At 38.8% G+C, this 21,803-nt stretch overlaps 1 protein-coding gene across 1 annotated transcript in view; it reads left to right on the top strand.

The window, feature by feature from the left end:
- The first annotated feature begins 8,178 nt into the window (after window positions 1-8,178).
- Window positions 8,179-21,803, top strand: part of tox3 (TOX high mobility group box family member 3) — a 37,582-nt gene continuing 23,957 nt past the window's right edge. The window contains exon 1 of the mRNA XM_023155297.3: window positions 8,179-8,994. Within this exon, the coding sequence (XP_023011065.3) occupies window positions 8,893-8,994 (102 nt within the window). The 5' untranslated portion in view covers window positions 8,179-8,892. The remainder of the gene's footprint in view (window positions 8,995-21,803) is intronic.

Below are 21,803 nucleotides of genomic sequence, written 5' to 3'. Positions count from 1 at the left end.
AGATTAAACATGAAAAAATTGTGTTTGTGTTTCTCTACTGATCATTTTAAAGCTATACCTACCAGGGTGTTACTAATGTAAACTAAAGGCTAGTCCCTTTAGGGGTTACCACAGCAGATCATCTGTCTGCATTCCACCGTATCCCTATAGCATCTGTCACGTCAACTCTCTGCATGTCATCCTTCAATTCATACATAAATCTTCTTGCTGATTTCCCCCTTTTCCTCCTTCCTGGTCGCTTCATTAAACAGTATTAAGAAAATAACAGATCCATATAGTTATCACATATTAGTTGGTTGTGGGTAGCCAGTCGCATAGCTCTAATCTAAAACAATAAGCTGAAATAAGCCAAAACGCTCTATTAAAAGTTGTAGATCATCCAAATCATTTCATAAATTAATGTAACTTGTTGTATTAATCAAGCTTTAAATACTTCACTCATACAATATCCAGCGACATATACAGTATACTCGCGAGATAAATTGACCTATAGAATGCACCTGAACTACAGTGGGGCAAAAAAGTATTTAGTCAGCCACCGATTGTGCAAGTTCCCCCACTTAAAATGATGACAGAGGTCAGTAATTTGCACCAGAGGTACACTTCAACTGTGAGAGACAGAATGTGAAAAAAAAATCCATGAATCCACATGGTAGGATTTGTAAAGAATTTATTCGTAAATTAGGGTGGAAAATAAGTATTTGGTCACCTCAAACAAGGAAAATCTCTGGCTCTCACAGACCTGTAACGTCTTCTGTAAGAAGCTTTTCTGTCCCCCACTCGTTACCTGTATGAATGGCACCTGTTTGAACTCATCATCTGTATAAAAGACACCTGTCCACAGCCTCAAACAGTCAGACTCCAAACTCCGCCATGGCCAAGACCAAAGAGCTTTCGAAGGACACCAGGAAAAGTATTGTAGACCTGCACCAGACTGGGAAGAGTGAATCTACAATAGGCAAGCAGCTTGGTGTGAAAAAATCAACTGTGGGAGCAATCATCAGAAAATGGAAGCCATACAAGACCACTGATAATCTCCCTCGATCTGGGGCTCCACGCAAGATCTCATCCCGTGGGGTCAAAATGATCATGAGAACGGTGAGCAAAGATCCCAGAACCACACGGGGGGACCTGGTGAATGACCTGCAGAGAGCTGGGACCAAAGTAACAAAGGTCACCATCAGTAACACACTACAACGGCAGGGAATCAAATCCCGCAGTGCCAGACGTGTTCCGCTGCTGAAGCCAGTGCATGTCCAGGCCCGTCTGAAGTTTGCCAGAGAGCACATGGATGATACAGCAGAGGATTGGGAGAATGTCATGTGGTCAGATGAAACCAAAGTAGAACTTTTTGGTATAAACTCAACTCGTCGTGTTTGGAGGAAGAAGAATACTGAGTTGCATCCCAAGAACACCATACCTACTGTGAAGCATGGGGGTGGAAACATCATGCTATGGGGCTGTTTTTCTGCCAAGGGGACAGGACGACTGATCCGTGTTAAGGACAGAATGAATTTGGCTATGTATCGTGAGATTTTGAGCCAAAACCTCCTTCCATCAGTGAGAACTTTGAAGATGAAACGAGGCTGGGTCTTCCAACATGACAATGATCCAAAACACACCGCCCGGGCAACAAAGGAGTGGCTCCGTAAGAAGCATTTGAAAGTCCCGGAGTGGCCTAGCCAGTCTCCAGACCTCAACCCCATAGAAAATCTGTGGCGGGAGTTGAAAGTCCGTGTTGCTCGGCGACAGCCCCAAAACATCACTGCTCTCGAGAAGATCTGCATGGAGGAATGGGCCAAAATACCAGCTACTGTGTGTGCAAACCTGGTAAAGACCTATAGTAAACGTTTGACCTCTGTTATTGCCAACAAAGGTTATGTTACAAAGTATTGAGTTGTATTTTTGTTATTGACCAAATACTTATTTTCCACCCTGATTTACGAATAAATTCTTTACAAATCCTACCATGTGGATTAATGGATTTTTTTTTCACATTCTGTCTCTCACAGTTGAAGTGTACCTCTGGTGCAAATTACTGACCTGGGGGAACTTGCACAATCGGTGGCTGACTAAATACTTTTTTGCCCCACTGTAGATAAAATAGTCTGAACTACTTGGTATACTAAAGTCAGATCTTATATCTCTTTATAAAAAGCAGACCTCTTTTCCACGTTCATGGTGTAATGATTATGATCAAGGAAATAGTCTGTCCAGAAGGCAATAGAAGGATAAAGGTGACGCATAATGACTTAAGACCTAAAAGCTATTCTCTGACCTAATAAACAGATTATCACTGCTGTAACATCATTGATTAGGTTTTATTGCCGTCTCCTCTTTTGGCCTCACAGCCTGTTAAGGTTTTTAATAAAATGTGAATGGTAACTGAAGAGCATAATTATTATCATATTTTATATGGGACATGCCATTCAGAACAGTAATGAAACTTGCGATTTGCTGTGAGGTGTGTAGTGTGTTACCCCCTCATGTTTTCAGTGTGTGGCTCGGGGTCACTGTATATCTCTGAGAGGGTGTCAGACTTAAATTTGCCAGTGATGAGTGTGTGAGTGTGTGTTTTTTTAAGTCTTAGTGGAGTGACTGCTCAGTGACACTTCACAGAAATGGCTGTGTAGTTGTTCAGCCATTTCACTCCTCTAATGACGTGTATCATGTTTGCCCGAGATGAAAACACTCTGAATTTTACCAAAGGTTTTTTGTGCCCTATCTCTGTCATACTAAAAATAAAAAATAAAAAGTAATTAACCTCAGTTGACTGATTATCAATATTAGGAAGAATTTAAAGATTCAGATTTCTAATGTACAGACCTACCATTTAAAGGGACCGACAATTAAACACAAATTTCAGCATTAGGGTGTATATTTACACTGTGAATTAAGGTGATAGTAACCATAATAGCTCTGAGGATGACAGGTACCCGAGCCAGATGAAAGTGAGATATTGTGACACTTACACAAAAACAGACTTCAGTGGGGCTCCAATGACTAACATCAGACAGCAGTTATTTGTGAAGGTGTCACTCACTGACAGAATTCAGCACTTAATATGAAGGGGGGGTTGCAATAAATAAAGATTATTAGGTTAATTAATTATTTTGCATTTATTACTCTTTTGTATCTCCATATAATTACTCTGCACCGCTTTAATTGAATCTGAGCAGGAGCCAGCAGAAGATAATTTGTTTTCACGTTACCAAATGGTTCCAGTGTTGCCAGGCTGAGAGGAAATCGCATATAGTAGAAAAGCATAATTCATCTGGCTGAGACACTGATACTCAACCATCAGAAAGGAAATTAATTCCACTGCCTGGCTGCACAGCCAAACAACATTAAAAACAGGAATAAATAACAACAGCAACCAGGCTGAATTGGGAGCTTGCTTATCTGATATGTGGTGTGTGGGAGACTGCGTGGGTTTTTCTTATGTGCCTGTATGTGCATGAGTGAATGAGATTTGATTGGTGGGCGTATCAGTGTGTGTTGTATGTGAAGGCATTGCTTCGTTATGCATGCAAGAGCCACTATCAAACGAGAACATGACGAAAAAATGGTGTGCATATGCATCAATGTGTCCATAATTACAAAGTAGATTTCCTGGCGACTATCATGGATTGTTGACCATCTCTAAGCAAGCATTGGAGAGCGTTCAAATGAGGATTATCTCCTCCAATGCAGCACAGCAGAGTTTAGCACTGTATGTCATTGATTAAGCTTGCATATAGTACATGCCAACACGCATCCCACTTGCATAGGGTTTTTCTCTGTTTCATAACAGCTCCTCAAATGCATCCTATCTAGGAAAGACAAATTATATATAATTATATAATGTTATCGGAATATGTAAAGAAATGCAGTATAATATAGATGACAGAAAGTGGAAAAAAGCTATTTTTGTGTTACAGTGATGTACTGTATAGGACATTGGTGCGTTCACTATTTTCTTAACTAGCGTGTGACGTGCAGGAATAATTATTAATAATGTGCCGTAGCAAGCTTCAGAGTTTAACATGTTTCATGTAATATTCTATTTTACATCAACGAACAACTGAACATAACTGAAAAAGCACCGAAAGAAAATGTATAAAACAAAAAGTTGTGTTATTGTAATCTACACTTTTAACGAGACAGTGATTAAGTAGACTGTGTTCATTTAGAGAATCCAAGAAAAAGCAGAGATTTAATGGGAAATAAAGCTAACCTGACACTTGCAGACAAATATGACATAACGACAAAATCTGGCTTATGTATTCACATGGAGGATTAATTCTCTGCTTGATTCTGATGTCTTCTTTTGTCAGTACAGAGATGACTGTGACAGCTGAATAACTTTTTATGTCCTTATCAGAATCAGAGAATCAGAATCAGAATCAGAATCAGAATCAGAATCAGAATGGGGTTTATTGCCAAATGTTGAGCAGGTTTACAACATTAGGAAATTGCTGCGGTGCTTCAGTGCAAACATGCTGTCATAAATAGCACTTAAATAGACATGGAAAAAAATAAAAGTAGGGATAAGAATTAAAAGTGCTACGTGGAAAGATATGTGCATGAGATATACATGAGATATATACATGAGAATAAGAATTAAGAGTGCACAACTAGAGTTCTAGTGAGCAGTAAGTCCCTAAAGTTTCACTTTAACCCTCTCTTTAGTTGTAAATTCAGATTCCTATAACATTTTTGTTTTACTAATGTATAAAGCATGGTCTTCTTCTCCAAAGAATTTTTCATAGGTGTAAACTATGGATTCCTTACATACACATACTCCCTCCCACTGCTATGGGGTACTGCTCAAAAATGTCTTTGATTTTCTAGCTGGAAATAACAGCTTCCTGCACCATCCTAAAAGTAACACTTGCACAGTCTTGTCTTCTTACTTAGAAACTGAGAAGTGTGTGCTGGTAGCACAGACTGCAAGGACAGAGTAAGTGTTTCGAGTAGAGCAACGCAACAAAGCGGTGAAGTGGACAAGATAGTGTAAAGTGGCCAGGGATACATACAGTATGTGTCTGGTTGAATCATCACTGCAATAATCAACTTCAATAAAAATGTTGTTTTATTTGATTAAAACAAAAACAAAAGAGTAAAGGTGCACGTATGTGTACACACAAATTCAGGAGGATGTTTGGTAGAATAATAGTTATTTTTTTGCTCCTTAGTATTTCTTCTTATCAGTGATTAGTTGTTAATTATATATTAGTCTTTATGTTTGAAGGTGACATTGGAAGAATGGCAGTCCCCTCTTTAATCTCACTGACAGAAGCTGTGTGTGATAATTAGTTTCAGCTACTGGTTAGTTTATCAATCTCAAATCAGACAAATGATTTTGTCTTTTTTATTAATTTGTGAATACAATGGACATAATGAGTTTCAGGCTGTGCATTTATTCATGTGTAGACTCATTCATTATGCCAGTATGGTTAAGTGAAGCTTGACAGAAGCCAGAACCAAGAAAACCCTTCCTCAAATCAAAAACCCTAACCGTAAATCTTTATTTTTATTGAAAAATTTACTTTTTTGTAACTGTGTAGACTTTAAGAAATCACTGGCAAGAAAATTTGGTAACTTACGTTCAGGTGGATTTTTTGCATCCTGTGTTAGAAATAATAGATGGGCAACTTGAAGAGGTCAGAGCAGCCAACTAGTAACCTTCAAGTTGCTGGTTTGAGTCCCTGTTCAAATACTGGGTTCTCTGTCTGGGAATAGTGTCTTTCTGCATGGGAAAAAATAAACATAATAAAAAATCTTACACGATGTTAAAGTAATATTTAGAAAACTACTTTGTTCTAGTCCATATGTAGCAGCTGTATAGTTTCTACAGGCTGAAGAACACTGAAAATTATATTGCAAAGACAGACTCTCCAAAATCTGTAAATCTCTTATAGTGCCCTGCACCAAATCAGAAATGCAAATAAAGACACAGAAGCTCTTTTTCTCCCACCAAAGCATGTCAGTAAAGATCTACGCTATGTTAAAAGTGTTAGCTTAACCAAGGGAGAGCAAGAGAGAGTGTCACAACACATCTTAGCATTGCAAAAGCTACTTGTAAACCAGACCTATGCTTAAATTGAGACAGAAAAATAAAAATATAACATAAACAACATGTTGAGTCATCAGTTTTTACAAGCGGGCTTATTAAACCTCTGTGCATATGTACCTATGACGACGTTAAAAGGGTGTACAGCAGGAGATTTTGGAGCTGGCCTGTGGGCTTCCCACTCAGTAAGAAGTTAGAAATGGTACTCCTGTTTTGTGTATTATTATTGTTATTATTATTATTTACACTAGGTGAACAACAAAAATACTTTTTGTAAGTTTTGATTTGGTGTGTATTGAGTGAGCAAAAAGCTTTGTGGGTGGGCTAGCCCACACCAGATGGTATATTGGGTGGGAAGTTCAACACAGCCAGGAATTCTTTGCGTTAGCTGACTTGACAAAACTGATGGTGGTTATCAACATTCTCTGTTAAGCAAAGCTTTCTGTTTCAGGCTCTGTATACACTCACATAAAAAGGGGCATTGCATGCACAAACGATCCCTATGAGCATAGCCTACTTCAAGTTATCAGACAAATGTTACCAGAGATGATGAAAATAGCCATAAAAATCTATAAAGAGCATAAATATGTCGAACAATAAAATGTAATGCTGTTGAAAATAACATAAGAGATTGTTTCAAATTAATTATTTGAACCCCGAGACAGCGCTTTGTACTGCTGTTTGTTTCTAACATGATGACTACACATTAGAGCTCTGTGTGGATCCATCCAAACTGGAGCCATTTAAACATTAAAAGGTTGCTGTCACATAACATAATAAAGGAGATGTGGAAATCTCTTTAGTTTGTCAGCAGATTAGAGTGAAATTCATTTTACAGATTAAATTGTATTGCTGTGTGTTCTCTGCTCTCTGCTGTGTATTCAGCAATGTAAAAGAGAATGAGCAGAAGATTAGAATCAAGTAAAACAAAACAAACGAACAAAATTTAAAAATGTATACATTTTCTGCATTACCAGCTGAAAACATGCACATTCCATGGACAATGCAATGGACAGTTTGCACTGTTGTAACTTTACAGCTGTGCTTCATTTGTAATGCTAGTAAGTTGTGATTTCACAACCTGCACTTTTAAAACATATTTGCCCAGCGGAGACTCTGTACTGCACTTAAAACATGCTGTAAATAAAAGATTAGTGAAAATATGGTGCTTCCAGCCAATTTTAAACCAAAACTTCCAACTAGTTCAACTTATCTTACCATGGGAATTTAACCAGTTGAAAAGACACTTCACTACTGACAGCAAAAAGCAGTTTTCTGATTGTTTGGGATAAATCTGTAGTTGTTTTGCCTTTTTCTTTTTCAAGTTGTTTATACCATAATACTAACCAGTTTTAAGAGCTTTACTTGTCTAAAGTAAAGCTATCGAAGTTCATATATGGTGTTGAACAGTTTAGCCCTATTTAAAACCTTGTTAAATGTTTTGAATCCACAGAACCTTCTGCTATTGCTATAATATTTTGTGTAGAAGTTACCAACCAGAAAAAAGTATATTTTGATTATATTTTTTCATCTCTTTTTGCAAGCTTCCAGCTTAGGAAAGGTAAAGTTTTCTTCAATCATTGAACTGTGGATTAATGTCGACCTGGTGTATCATTTTTGTCTACTTATGTATATTGTTCGGTGCCCTGTGACCAGTACCAATATGACTTGAAAATCAAAAACACTTGTCAGTTCTGAAAACATATGTGACAAACTGCCACAGACAGAAACGTGTATAAAATATGCATTAACATGAAATACAGTAGCAGTGGGAGGAAAAGCTTCATAGTGAAAAACTAAACTGAAGGTTAAAATTCGCAGAATCAAGGAAAAACAAACGGGAGAAAAACTGCAGGAGCTATCGTACCTGTTGGCTTTGGCAGAGTAATGCAGAGTAAAAACAGAGTAAGATGTAAAATTACATTTGGATGTAACCTGCCATTCATTATGAAAGTCACCGGTTAAAAGGGCATAAAAAGGTATGCTAAGAAAATATACACATACAGACTCATAATTATGATCAATTATCATATGCCAACATGTCACATGGACTTAAATGCAGTGTTTTCATGGGAGTGGCTTAGTGTGTTTGGGGAGTGGCTGGCTTGTTCACACATTTTGCCTTGTTCATCACTACGACAGGCAGAGCCGAAGGCTGAACGGAGATACTCAGTGTAGTACATCACATTCACTAATTGCACCATCTGTGGAGTGTTGTTCAGCTTGTTGTACAAAACCTGTGTTTAGCAGATGGGCTCGAGCGGCCAGCTAGTTGCTCCTTCCTCAAACTGCTTCACCAACTAGTTTTACAAGTTGGAAAAATAAACTTCTGCGAAACACGGCGGAGGACGCGGGCACGTTTTTGAGCGCTATCCTGACGCGCGGACTTTACTTCGTGGTATTTATTACCACTTTCCTAGAGTTTTCATTTTCCCCTTTCCTTCCCCCTCTCTGCGTCTGAAGGAGGAAAAAGGAGGTGGACCCACGCTCACTCGCCGGTCTCGTGGCTTCTTTGTATACAGCAGCAGCTGTGTGTAAATGCATGGGCACACAGCGTCTGCTGCTCTTTGAGGGACAGCTTCCTGGGCTCAGTCCAGCGTTCATGTGGATTTCCACAGAAATGAAGCGACTGGTGTAAGGTGTAAAAAGAGGAATATCCTAACTTTACCTGTCCCCCTTTCTCTTACCGTAATATCTCGTTTAACCCAACAAAGCTTGGGTCAGTTTCGCCGCCTTTCTTTCTCCATCTATCTGTGCGCTTGGATTGTAGAACAGAAACAAATTGAGCTCCGTGCAGAGCAGGCTACAACTACAGCTGCGCGGCTCCCTCACACACCATGGATGTAAGATTTTATCCGACTGCCGGTGGAAATTCTATTCCGGGAGATCCACCAAACCTGGATTTTGCCCACTGTTTGGGCTACTACAACTTCAATAAGGTGAGAAATCCTTCCCGTTTCGCGCCGTAGTGTTGTTTTGTGTTGTGCGATCACGTTGGGACTGGAACCACTAGTACACAGTTTTTAGCTTAATTATTGAAACTCTGACCGATATTAAGTTGATTTAATTAGAATTCCCCTTACTCACTTCCTCCTTCCTTGAATCAGAGTTCTCTTTCCGCCTAATCAGTACTTTCCTCTCTTGCCGCAAACTTTGTTGTTGTTCATTAGGAAAGGAAACGGGAGCACAGGACAAGTGTAGCGGCACAGTGTTACTTTTTGTCCAGCTCAAACCTGCCTCGTCGCACTGCTAAACTCTCACAGACTGATGTGCTCCACAGTCATGGGCGCTGTTGCCTTTAGGGTTCCGTGTTTCTCAACATCCTGTCATTACAGTTCAAATGTGATTTAAACAAAAAAAAGATGTAGGCTGTCAGGTACCTGCTCTTCTTCATGACCGGCCACGTCATGCAGTTAAATAAAATGACAACACGATAAAGAAATGGTTGTTGGTCGTTTGGTTAACTGCTGTGTATTTAACCTCATTTTCAAACCGCCTTCAGTTCATGTTGTTCACTGCATTTGCAAGCAGTTCTTAGAATGAGCTCCAAGTATCATATTCCTCATTAACATTTCAGGGGGAAAAAAGCATGCACAAGCAGAAAGAGGAATGGACAGCTCACTATCTGTTCCGTATGAATCTATTCATTGTCAGCGTTGCGCCGTGTTGTGCACTTATCTTACCCATGGCATCAGTTAAACTCTTGACTGTCATACTGTGCACTACAGTTTTATCTGCCCACTGCCAGGTTGCATGATGTATTTGCATTGTTTACATGTTGATCTGTTCGCTTCCTCGCATTTGTATACAAACGCCACCGTGTCCGAGCTGTGAATAAGAACAAAGCTGAAGTTTAATAACTCTTGCAACTGGAGCTTATGAGGTTATGTAAAACACAGTTGATGATTTGTAATGTTTTGTCAGTGATGTAACACGCGCACTGTTAGGCCTGTGATCAGTCACTAACTTGACTCTCTTGTATAACAGCAGGAGAGAACATCATTGTGGCAGTCAAAAAGAACAGTTTTTTATGAAGTTTAAACAATGATACCCCCCCCACCCCCCCACCCCCAAACACACACAGACACACATGCACACTTAGACACGACACACTACCCCCCTCTCAAATTATTCAGCCCCGTAATGCAGCTCTATTTGCAATCTGATGCTGCTTAAAACAGTTACCAGGTTTGTCTCAGTGTTTCATCAGCTCTTTGTCATTTGGCCAAGTTGTCATATGTGCCCAATTTCATCATGTCTTCATCAGCCTCAAGAAACTTTAACCACATTGCTTTGAATTGGTGTAAAAGTTGAAGTGCGATTTTATTCCTGCTCATAAAATCCCCGGGTCAAGTGAAATTTTCCATCTGTAACAGTAATTGGCCACAATGCAAAAGGAGGCATAGAGTGAGAGAGAGGGTGGTGAGAAGGTGCTTATCCAGTATCTCTACCAGTTACGTTGGAAAGAGGAAGAGAGAGAGAGAGTACAAAGCATGCATTTCATGCTAATTACAATGCCTTTCCACTGTGAACAAATAGGCTCTTTTGCATGCATCTTTCAAATAAGCCTCCAATTTATTTGAATCGGCTTGCTGAAAGGTAGCACAATGCAGAGCGGTTAGTCATCTAAAAGATGTGGCATGCTTACAAGTCACAGAGCTGAAGCATTACTTCTTTAATCTATTTATAAGCTGTCACAGCACCTTTTGCGAGCAGCCAAACTTTCACTAGATTTACAGTTTTGATTTGAAAACAGGCAATACCCACTCAAAATGCTGGTGCAGGAAATGTTCAATTTTAATGACAAGAGAGACAGAAGGGCCCAGAGGCACTTTCAAACATCAGAGATTCTTTTAAATTTACAGAAAAATCCAAACGAGTGGCACAAACTTAATTAGGTGCTGCAGTCATGACTAATGAAGCTGCCATTTCTTTCCCTTTTTTTGGCACAGAGATGAAGGTGCTGAGGAGAAACATGCCACAACTTCACAAAGCTGAATAATTCTCATATAAAATCTATTTTGTGAGAAAAATTCCCTTGTTGCAGTTTGGAGAAATTAAACACGGTTTCTCTATTGAAACTGAAATTGTAAAGGCTTATTTCTGTGGGTTATAAACATTGACTACAGCGTGTGCAGGGTGAGTGACGAGGCTGTCACAGTGGGGTCTATTTCTCTTAAACTACCTTGACTCGAGGGTGAACACGGAACAGGTATGCTCAAGGGCAAAAACACCACGGCTCCTACTTTTACTGATTGGTTGTTACTTCAGGTAGCGTTGTTTTCAATTTATCTGATAATGACTATTGGTTTTCCTGGCTCTTTGGATTCTTCTAACAACACCAGGTTGTAGTCGGTAAAATTTATAAAAGTTCCCTTTTGAAGTTTGATAAACTTTTTAAATCTGTGTATGAGCTCGTACATATATATGCACTTATTTATTATTCAAAGAGATTTCAGTGATGCAACATGGTTAAGGCTGCTTGTTTTCTCTAGGCAAGCTCCTCAGTCAGGCACAACATAAACCAAAGACAAAGAGCTGTTTGGATTTAACTAGTTTTGGTATTTGTAAAAGTCAAATGTGATTGAGTTTAATGGTTTCTTGAAAGAGACCCTCTGTTATAGCCATATTTATTGCCATCTGGTCTTTTTTTCCTAAAGGTTTAATAATGTTTCAGATACAGTATCCATTTAGTGTGGGCTTTCATTACCTCCAGGCGCCAAGAAATCACCAACAGATGTTAATACAAACTCCTCACCTGCACTGGTGCTAACACTGAAGGTTTATTTGGAAAACTAATACCAGCACCACTGAGACATTATAATTCATTGCAGTTGAGAATTGACCATACATTGGAGTATTTTAATGGCAGTATAGCAGAGGGATGTAGATAAACACATTGCTATGAGATTCTGTAGCCTTTGTACATGACAAAAGCTACAGAAGGGGGGGAAGTCTTGCAGGATCTCTGCTGTGTTGCTGTGTAGTGCTGTTAAGAGACATACAACAGTTTGTGCTTAATGAAGCATTTTAAAAGGAAAGGGCAAACTATAATTAAGCATCTTAGAAATTTGTGACTAGGCTTTTTTTTAATAATGTTGTCAGCATTTTAACAATTTATATATTCAAAAATCATATTTGCTGACTGTGTCTGGGAAAAAAAAAATCCAAACTGTAGACATGTTTCATCAACCAATTAACTTGCAAAGGTAACAAACTGATTACTGATTAAGGCAGGGTTAATAGTTTGGCGGTTGCACTGTACACTGATTTTTAGATGCACATGCTGTGTTTGCTGTTGCATGAAACCACAGACTATTAACAACAGGTAGTGCCAAATCAACTTGGACTCAGTTGTTAAGGATTACAGCCTTATGTGCAGCATAATAAGTCTTTTCTGAGAAATGATCTTGATGACAAATCCTCTTTAGCTACACATGCTTTATTTTGTTGTTTTTCGACCACATATTGATAAAGGACTCTGGATAATTTGTTTATTGTCGGCTTTGTATTTTATCATCCATAAGCTATAATATGACAGACTAGCTCTGCTGTTATTCCCTGATTAGAAAGTTCTTCAAGACCCAAAATGATGCACTTCTTAAAGGATTTTACTGAGCGGGGGAAATGGGCCGTAGGCCATGAACTACTTAGTTTATATGAGCTCTACTGACACATGCATATGTAAGGAAACCAGGAACAACACAGATTTTAAGGTCTGGAGGAAGTGAATTAATGTAGCTTCACATTAGCTAACCCCTGGGCAATAACCTCTTTTGTCCAAAGCATAGTACGTCAGGTTTCTTTTGTCTCTGCTGTCACTTAAGCTCCAGCGGGAGGGAAGGGGTTAACTCTCTTAACCAGGGGGCCTTGTGCATCTCTCCAGTGTACACAGCTGGTGCCATTTCATCACACACATTCTAAACATATCCAAACACAACTTTAAATGTGTGTGTGCGGTAATGCCGTGTGTGCGTGTCTTGGGGAGGGGCAGGGAGGCTGTCTGCTTTGTCAAACTCAACACTTGATGGATATGACTCCAAGGTGCATGTTAAATGTTTAAATGTCCAAGAAGTGAATAGCTGATGTGTTTTGCTGAGTCCTTTAATTGTAGCTTGTCAGGAGATGTAGTTCAGCAGATTTATTAAACACCTAATTTTCCCAGTGAGACAAGAGAGTGTTATTTTTAGTTTGTTCTACACGAAGACGCACTGTGCACTTGGAGCTCCTGTCTGTAAGAATGACTGCTATATGTGGCAGACGGCACTACACGTATTTTGTAAATGCCCAGCTCCATTTTCTGCATGCCATTTCTTCTGAGCAACATTAATGGTTGTTGCTTTGATCCCACAAGCATTCTGCAACTGTATGACAATCTGATCCAACAGAGTGGAAAACATAACATCAGGTTGTCCACTTTGTTTATGAGGTGGATGTGACAAATCCTCCAGCTCTGAAATCTTCAACAGACATAGACCATTACCCAGATCAGCACTCGTAAAGACCTTCTGTAATCTTGCCATCACTGCTCATAAATCCACTTCATTACATCTCCTTGTGCATTACTCAGTGTGGTTCATTTAGGCAGACCTCACACCATGAAGTTATTTCCCAACTGGTCGATTTGCAAACCATAAGGCACCATTCTATAGACAAGAACCATCTTGCTGTGCTGATTTGGTCTTGATGTAATCTCATGTCCAATGAAAAATAGGGGAAACCACATTAAAAGCAAAAAAGAAATCATGCTTGGATATGGAGTGTCTTAGTGCTGTAGGCTTTCCTTGTGCGTATAGTTTCACCTCAAGGATCCACTCCACTGTTGTCTGTCCTCGCCCTGCTTAATAAAATGACAAATTCTCCCTTTTGACTATGTGTAGCTATGTGGCTGTTTCAAAAACATCTCTTCCAGTGGTATAAAGAGAACAGATGCACAGTGTTGTCATGTAAACAACATCACTACACCGTTCAAATCATGAATCATAACAAAAGATTATGGTAAGTTATTGTTGTTGTTTTTCTTTTCAGTGTTTTAAGGACTTTCTGGATAAATCAACACTTGTTCTCATTTGGATAGCTTTAAAAAAAGTAAATTAACATCATTTAGATCTTTAAGTTCTTAGTTACATGTGGAGCCGTGTTATGACTTTTCTCAAATATCTAATTAGTTAATGCATCATTAAAGTTCAAATGAAAAAATGACAGTAATAATTTCACTGCTGACTTCATTAAAACATATGTTGAAATTGTATGGCAAAGCATTAGCATGAGCTGAGCTCACTTAAAAAGCACCCATAACTCAAGAGATACACCAAAAGATGGAACTCATCTAGACCACAGAGTTCCCTATAAAAGTGGAGAAGATGACATTGTCCAGGTCAGCGAGGGGGTTGAGATTTAGCTTTAGGGTTTGATGTCTTAAGATAAGACTGAGAGTTTACTCAAATACCAAACAGAGTTGGCGTACAAGAGGTTTGTTAAGCTGTGACATGAGGAGGTACGCAATATGTACGATTTTTTTTTAGTTTTAAAACAATAAGTTAAATGATTGACAGTGTGGAAAAATTAATGGTTGTGAGGTTATGTCAAAGGTGTCTGTGTCATTGCAGAGGTTGTCTGAAGCGCAAAGTAGCACTCACCCAAATCCTCATGGGATTGTAGTCTGTAATCCCGAGGTACAGCACTACAAGATCATATTTTTTATTGAATGGTGTCTATGATTCTTGTTGATCATATGACAGGAAATTAATGAAATGGTAAATGGTTTTTGAAAAGAAGGATTAACTAAGAGGTTTTGTGTTAGCATATGTTACCAATAGCATGGTTCCTTGCACACATGTTGTGTACAATTCTTAAACGACACCAACCTCTTCTAGTGTAATGCACCTTTAAGTTATGTAAGGCCAAAGATATCATTAACCTTCAGAAGTTCTATTGAATGAGTCAATGCTGTGCCCATTTTTGTTCAAGACAGAGCCCCTTAAGAGAGATTTTTCCACTATGATCAACTGTTTTAATCTGGTTTTGGCTCACTACATTTTTGACAGCTTCAACCTTGTTGACTTATTAAAAGGAGGAAGAAGAACCCCCTGTGCTCCAGAAAACAGTTTCTAACCATGAATTAAGCAGTTTCAAAAGGACCAGTCAATCACTTCTGGTTGGCTGATTCAATAAGTGTTGTGTCCCTTTAGTGGTTAGCCTCGCTGTTAAGACGCATTCATTTTTAAAGCTTTCCAGAGAGGCAGCCATTCCATGTTTCATAGATCTAATGTCCAATTCTCTTAATGGGCTCACAGACTGTATCAAAACATTCTGCAGTTTTCCTTTTAACTTGACTTGCTTGACTTAAGCCTTTGGCTCTTTGTCAAGTGCACAGGCCACTGATGGATGTCTCATACAGTTATGGGTAATATTTTATTAGCAGTGCAGGTTGAATTTATCGCTTCTGTTTTCACATTTAGACTTTATTCTTTCAGCTTTTCCTAATTTCTGCATCTAAATGACCTTTGAGTTAGATAAATACTGAAAACTATTCAAAATTGAGATATTTTACTGAAAGGCATAAACGCTGGTTGGGGGTTGAATTTGTTATATGCTTCAGTTTGCTTTAACCGTTAAACCGAAACCAGCCTCGTCATAGGTATTATTATTCATGATCCCAACCTTTGTTCATATATCAGGTTGAGTGTGAATTTCTCTCTCATTACAGGGCTATGAGCTGCAGGTGTGTAGTATTACTTGTTACACAGTGTGATTAATCCTCCCTTTTTTCTGCTGCCCCCCTCCTACATCACACATTCCCATAATGCAGCTTGTTACCAGGTTGCACTAAAAGGACTGACAATAGTAGCAGGTGTGCAAATATCCCTTAGACCCGTTGGACAAAGAGCTTAAATAATGTAGGTAAATAAAACTTTTGTTTGAATGGCGAAATGGATGGCATGTTTTCAAGCAGAACTGCATCAGAGTTCAAGGAAGACTAACTTGAAAGAAAACCTGTTTATCATGCAGGAAACGATGAAAGCACTCCTTTAAAAATAAAAAATTAGATGTATTTGACACTTTCTGGTAAAATTTATAACCTTGATTACCGTTTTGTCCCCTGTTTACACGATGTCTCAAACAAAGTGTGAGTCAGTTAGATGATATTTTCTTTTCATATAATAACTACCATAGCAGGAATACTGCTGCCTACAGACCTGCGTTACCCCTTGAACAAGAGTTTTAATAGTCCCCAGAGTTAAAAAAAAATCTGCTATCTCAACCTGCAGCACCTTGATTCAATCTTCTATAAACATACTTAAGACTGATAGGAGTCCTCTGATATGACTACTGTGGGGGTTTTTTTTGTCATCGTTATTCAGTTGCAGTGAATCAAGCTCTTGTTACACAGCGCTGATTGCTCGAAGATTGTCTTTTTCTTTTTAGTCCCTAAGGGGAGTGAAACAGCTCTTCTTAAATGTTTTCCCTTTAATATCTCTTTCATACCTTGGTTTGTCAGAAATGTCTTTGTATCCATTTCTTTAACAAGGCCACAGGAATTCAACAACAATAACTTGTATTTCAGCTGTCTGTTTTGCCATCACTCTCTTTATTTCTGCGCAGACCCGACCTGAAGAATGAGACACGGCACACTGAACTTTTTCAATATTGATCTAAGATGATAATCTTTTCCTCGCCCTCAACCAACAGCTTTTTTTATGGCTCCCATAAATCCAGAAAGATTTTAATCTCTATTTGTCAGGAGTAAATCCTGTGGGGAACTCAAATTAAAAATATTCAGCATTTAAAAATAAAAAACAAAATAGGAAAAAAAACCTCTTGTCTTCCGTCTGACATTATTCTTTTGGTTATAATTGCCCATCAGCTGTCCTCATTTGAATAAACAGCTCTCAACATGTTACTGAAATAACACTGCTTTGAGAATTCTTCCAAGAGATTTTCTATTTGATGAAAATCATGCAGTATTCATGAATCTATCTAGTTTTTATTCAGTTCCACAATAAAAAGGAACAATGGACACAGCCTCAGTAAAAGCTCCAACCACATAATAAAGGTCCATTCTCCAGAAACCTCAATTGCGGGATTATGAATGGAGGCCATGAAATTCTTGAGTCAACTTCTGATATTTCTGAGGTGAAATTGAGGCTCATTCACAGTATGTCCTTGTTTACTGTCATGTGCATGTATGTTTCTGCTGGCTTGTGAGCTCTTGCATGTGGTCGTAGTGTGGGATGGCAGAAGTAGAAACAAGATCAAGGTCTGTGAGGCCTTTACATTGGCCAGGGCTTTCCTTCTGCGGACAGCCACTGACAATTCATTTAAATGACATTCCTTCCAAGGAAACTGATCGAGTTTCTAATCTGTGGTGGTTCTGACTCAATAGTGTAACTTTTCAAATACCTGCACAACCTTGGAAAACATTTTTTTAAGGAGTTCCAATATTATTTTTCTCCCCCGCTGATAAACAAGAAGAGAAACTGAATGATTACAATGTTTCCAAAGCATTACAGGCATCTGATTAAAGTGTTAGGTTGGAGTTAGCCAAGGTTAACCGTCCATAATGAAACACTTTGAAAATAATGATACGCTGCATGGTTTTATGAAGGCTTGTGGCTGCTCAGCTCAGCAGTGGTGACCTTCAGCAGTTCCACGAGCTAATCGTGGCAATCCCGCAGCACCCCTGTAGTTTTGAGAGTCCATTAGCTTCTGATATGCATCCAGGAGAGCAGAGCTTGCACAAGGTCTTCCTCTTAAACCATCCTTGTGTCACTGAGGTGCCTGGCCAACTTCCCTTTCAAGTGACACCGAGAGATTTGTCGTCAGCTCCCACTTTGATTTGAATGCGGCTGTTAATATTTTATGGGTTTATTGTTTTGCCTTGTGCATTAATGCATAAGACTATGGTGTCAAATTCTCCTATATCCCCAAGTCTGAGAGGTTTATCAGTAATTGGCACTTCTACTAAATGTTCTCGAGCTGTTGTTAATTGCTTGTTTAACAGCCAGTAAATTCTGTTTGAATAATGTTGCTGTTGAAATAGCATTGCATCGGGTTCTGCAAATAAGTATTTTTGCTGATTTGTACCATTTTCTGCTGTGTGGGTGGGGTGGGTAGAGTGGGATGCATGTAAATTGCTGCATTATTCTGCTGGCATGCTTGACAATCAGGCAAATTCCTAACAGCTTTAGTTGATTTAACATTCAATTTCAATCAAACATGTACGAACATGCACCCAGCTTGTAGCATGATACTCGGTTTAGTCAGTCCTAACATAGCTGTTGACAGGTAAAGGGACAACGATGTGTTCATCTTTTAGTGTTGGAATCCACAATAATGCATTCCCAACAGGAACTAATTAACAAATAAGAATAATTGCCCAGTTCTTTCATTCATCACCACAGTCTCTCATAACATGCAAGCTTCAAGCAGGAACAACAAAGTAGTACATAAATCAAAGTAGTTTCCTTTGCCAAGCCAGAACCCCCTGGGAGGTACCTTGGTGCTTAATTAAAATCCAGAAGGATCATGTTTTAAGTGTAGGTGAGCGAGCACTGAATAACAATGACAAACCATGCCCCAGAGCATTAGTGGTGTGTTTTTGAAAAAGAATAACAACATCTTTTTCTTTTTTTCCCCCTGTAGAAAATAAATGAGATTTAATGTGAAAGAAGAAAGCTGTTTTCAGTACGTTTTGGCACACGGATATTTGTAAATGTAGCCTTGTCTCCAGAACCGGACAAAATCAGGATTGACATATTAATGTTATAATTAAGCATACAGAATTAAAATGAAACGGCTCATTGTTACACATTTGATGTTCTTTCTTTCTGCGCACTGTTTCCTATTCCTGATTTTGGTTTGCGAGTCCTCACATGTATAAACCAACTGCAGAATATAAAGGTGCACTTGGGAAATTGTCACTACAATATCTGTATTGGAACATAGAGATTTATGTCAAATGGATGGTCACAGTGGCAGACCTTCAGGCTATTGTTGTCCCTGATCTTTGAGGTTACAGATCTGATGTTTCTGCACTCTCTGCCCTTCAACCAGTGATACAGTGGGAAATGATTAAATCCACACAATGTGGAGTCACATTTTAAACAGATGACGATCAGAATATAAACTGTCCTACATACATGCTGTTTCTGCAAGCGTTATAACTCTGATGTTCACTGGCTCCCAGGAAAGGCTAAAAAAGGAAAAGTACATTTCAAAAGGGAATGTGTAGTTATCAGGAGAAGAAAAACTCTCCCAAGTCAAATCTGCTCAATTACAGAGCTCTGGAGAGCTATCCCCAAGCAGCCCTTCCATTGGCTAATCAGTCACAGCAAATTGTAGTGGTGAATATTTCAGACTCGACATATTTGAATAAAGCCATCATGATTATTTCACTGTTGTACAGTACTCTCGAATAATTTTCACAGCCTTCAGCTGGGGCCAGCATAAACTGCATAACTCCTGATTTTTTCTTTTCTTTTTTTTAAAAAGCAAGGGAAAAGTCAAGGGAGAAAAGCAGACACAAGGGCTGTCAGTCAATGTGGCAAGCTAATTGGGTCGATCTCTTTAGCGAAAGATGAATGAAGAGATTAACTCTCCCTATGTGTCCAGTGAATCTCCCCCTCTGGCTCCAGGTAAATTAGCCGATGACAAGTTGACAGTGGGATTTCTGTTCCGCACTCCTGCTTAAACCTGTAGTCGGTAGTTTACAGCATGGCGCCCCCTGTTGAAATCACTGATTTTTCTCATCACAGGCTTTGTTTATATATTGATTAATTGGATCGGTGGAATTTATCTTTCTAGGTTTGTTACACGACTACTCCAGAGTGGGTTTTCATATACATGTCGGCCATTTACATTTAGCTGCTCTTCACCTCTGCAAGATATCACATATAGAGATGATCTCTATGGACTGTAGTGTTTATATTTACACTGGCAGAGGATTGGTGATGGGTCAAACAAACCTAATGAAGATAAATGAAGAGTGATGGGAGAACATGTGCGCGGAAAGGTGCGAGTTGAGAGTAGATTGTCGTGCTGTCATTTATTTTAGTGGAAGAACTCAGCATGGTCCTAAAATAGAGGGCAAGGCTCAAATACAGAAAATGTCAGTGACCCCCCCCCCCCCCCCCCCCTTTTTTTTTTTTTTTTCCCCCCCTTAGCCGCCTGCACTGAAATTAGATAAAAATAGCTCAAAGGGAGTTGTTGTCAAAGCAGAAAATAAGCATACCTGTACAGGGAGGATTTTTACAGGTATAATGTATATGATTATTTTCTCTTGTGTGATACCATCATTAGGGAAATTAAGTCCAGATATGGTTGCTTTTGATTGGCCACAGACTGACAAGTCTTATTAAACAAATGCTTTTGCATTAGTTTTTGTTTAAAAAAAAATGTGTAAACACTTTCCTAACTTATCTTCTCCATTTAAAAATTAAAAATTAAAAAAATGCCACTTCCACACAAAGCAGACCTCTAGGTTTTTCATACGCCTTTGATCTCCAACCTGTCTTTTTACACCGAGGAGAGGAATAACTTTTGCATTATGACTAAAAGATGTGTAATGTGTCTTTGTTCCGAATCTTTTTAAATGTCAGTGCAATGATACGGAATCAAAGTTGAGGCTTAGTGTTTGTAATTATTCAAAGCTGGTATCTTAATCTCACGCTGCTTTTGAAGTAGGAAATGTTAAAGTGACATTTTGAGTTTAAATACTGTTAAAAACACAAGTGAAGCACTTAGCCTGATGGTGGCTGTCACAAGAAAAACAATGTCTGCGACTCAACAGCTGTCAGGTTTGCTAATGATGTCCTGGTGTGCTGTCAATCTAGCAGATGAACGGACAATAGTATGCCAAGGAGAAAATGCTTGAAACAGCTAATTGCTTCTAAGAGCTCACTCAACCATTCTGTAACTACTATGTGTTCACAGATGTCTTTTCCAGCTGCTATTTCATTATGGAACTCAAAGACATTACAGAAGCAATGTACTGGCTTTCTTTATGAGCCTGTGTTGTTGCACATCAAGTCTTAATGATTATAGATACATTATTGCAACCACAGGTGGAAGAAAATAACAGAGCACGGCATCTATATTAGTGCATTTTCATTATTTTACCTAATTTGCTCCCATCATTCCGTTAATCTCTGCCAACTTGTTGATTGTCAGTTTGGAGACGCATTTCTGGAGAGGAGCCCGAGAGTATTTGCAGCCGGACCTCTGTCAGTAGCGCCAAGCAACACAGCCACAAATTGGAATGTGGTACAGTTCTGGGAAAGCAGCCAAGATTTAAATTAGACAATAACCTCTGCTCTCTCTATATTGCCTCTCTTTTCCAGCTGCAGGCCTAGCCATTTGTTTAATACAGTCAGCCCTGTAGTATATAATAGACTGATATACGAGTCACTGCTCAGCAGTTTGTGCTTTTCAGATTTATAGAGATTGAACAACTGGCTGGTTTGTGCATACTGGTCTTCTGCTAAGAATAACAGAAAAGACACAGGTTGCATACATGAAGATTTTAATGGGCTTGAGAATTATGATGAAAAATGGGACTAACCCTCCAGTTTACTATTTGCTGTTAATGCCTTTTTGTAAACATTTCTCAAAAGAAAGAAATAGATTTTATATTTGATAGCTTTAAATACTGTTAAACTGGGCTAATTACTTGATAACATTGCTCAAAAACATGCTATAGAATACATTAGGCTTTTAATGGACTGAATAGTTTGATGTTAATGCTCTC

This window comes from Maylandia zebra, linkage group LG1 (assembly GCF_041146795.1).
Source record: "Maylandia zebra isolate NMK-2024a linkage group LG1, Mzebra_GT3a, whole genome shotgun sequence".
Lineage (NCBI taxonomy): Eukaryota > Metazoa > Chordata > Actinopteri > Cichliformes > Cichlidae > Maylandia > Maylandia zebra.
Note: the sequence above shows the minus strand (reverse complement) of the source record. Positions and strands in the feature narration are given on the sequence as shown.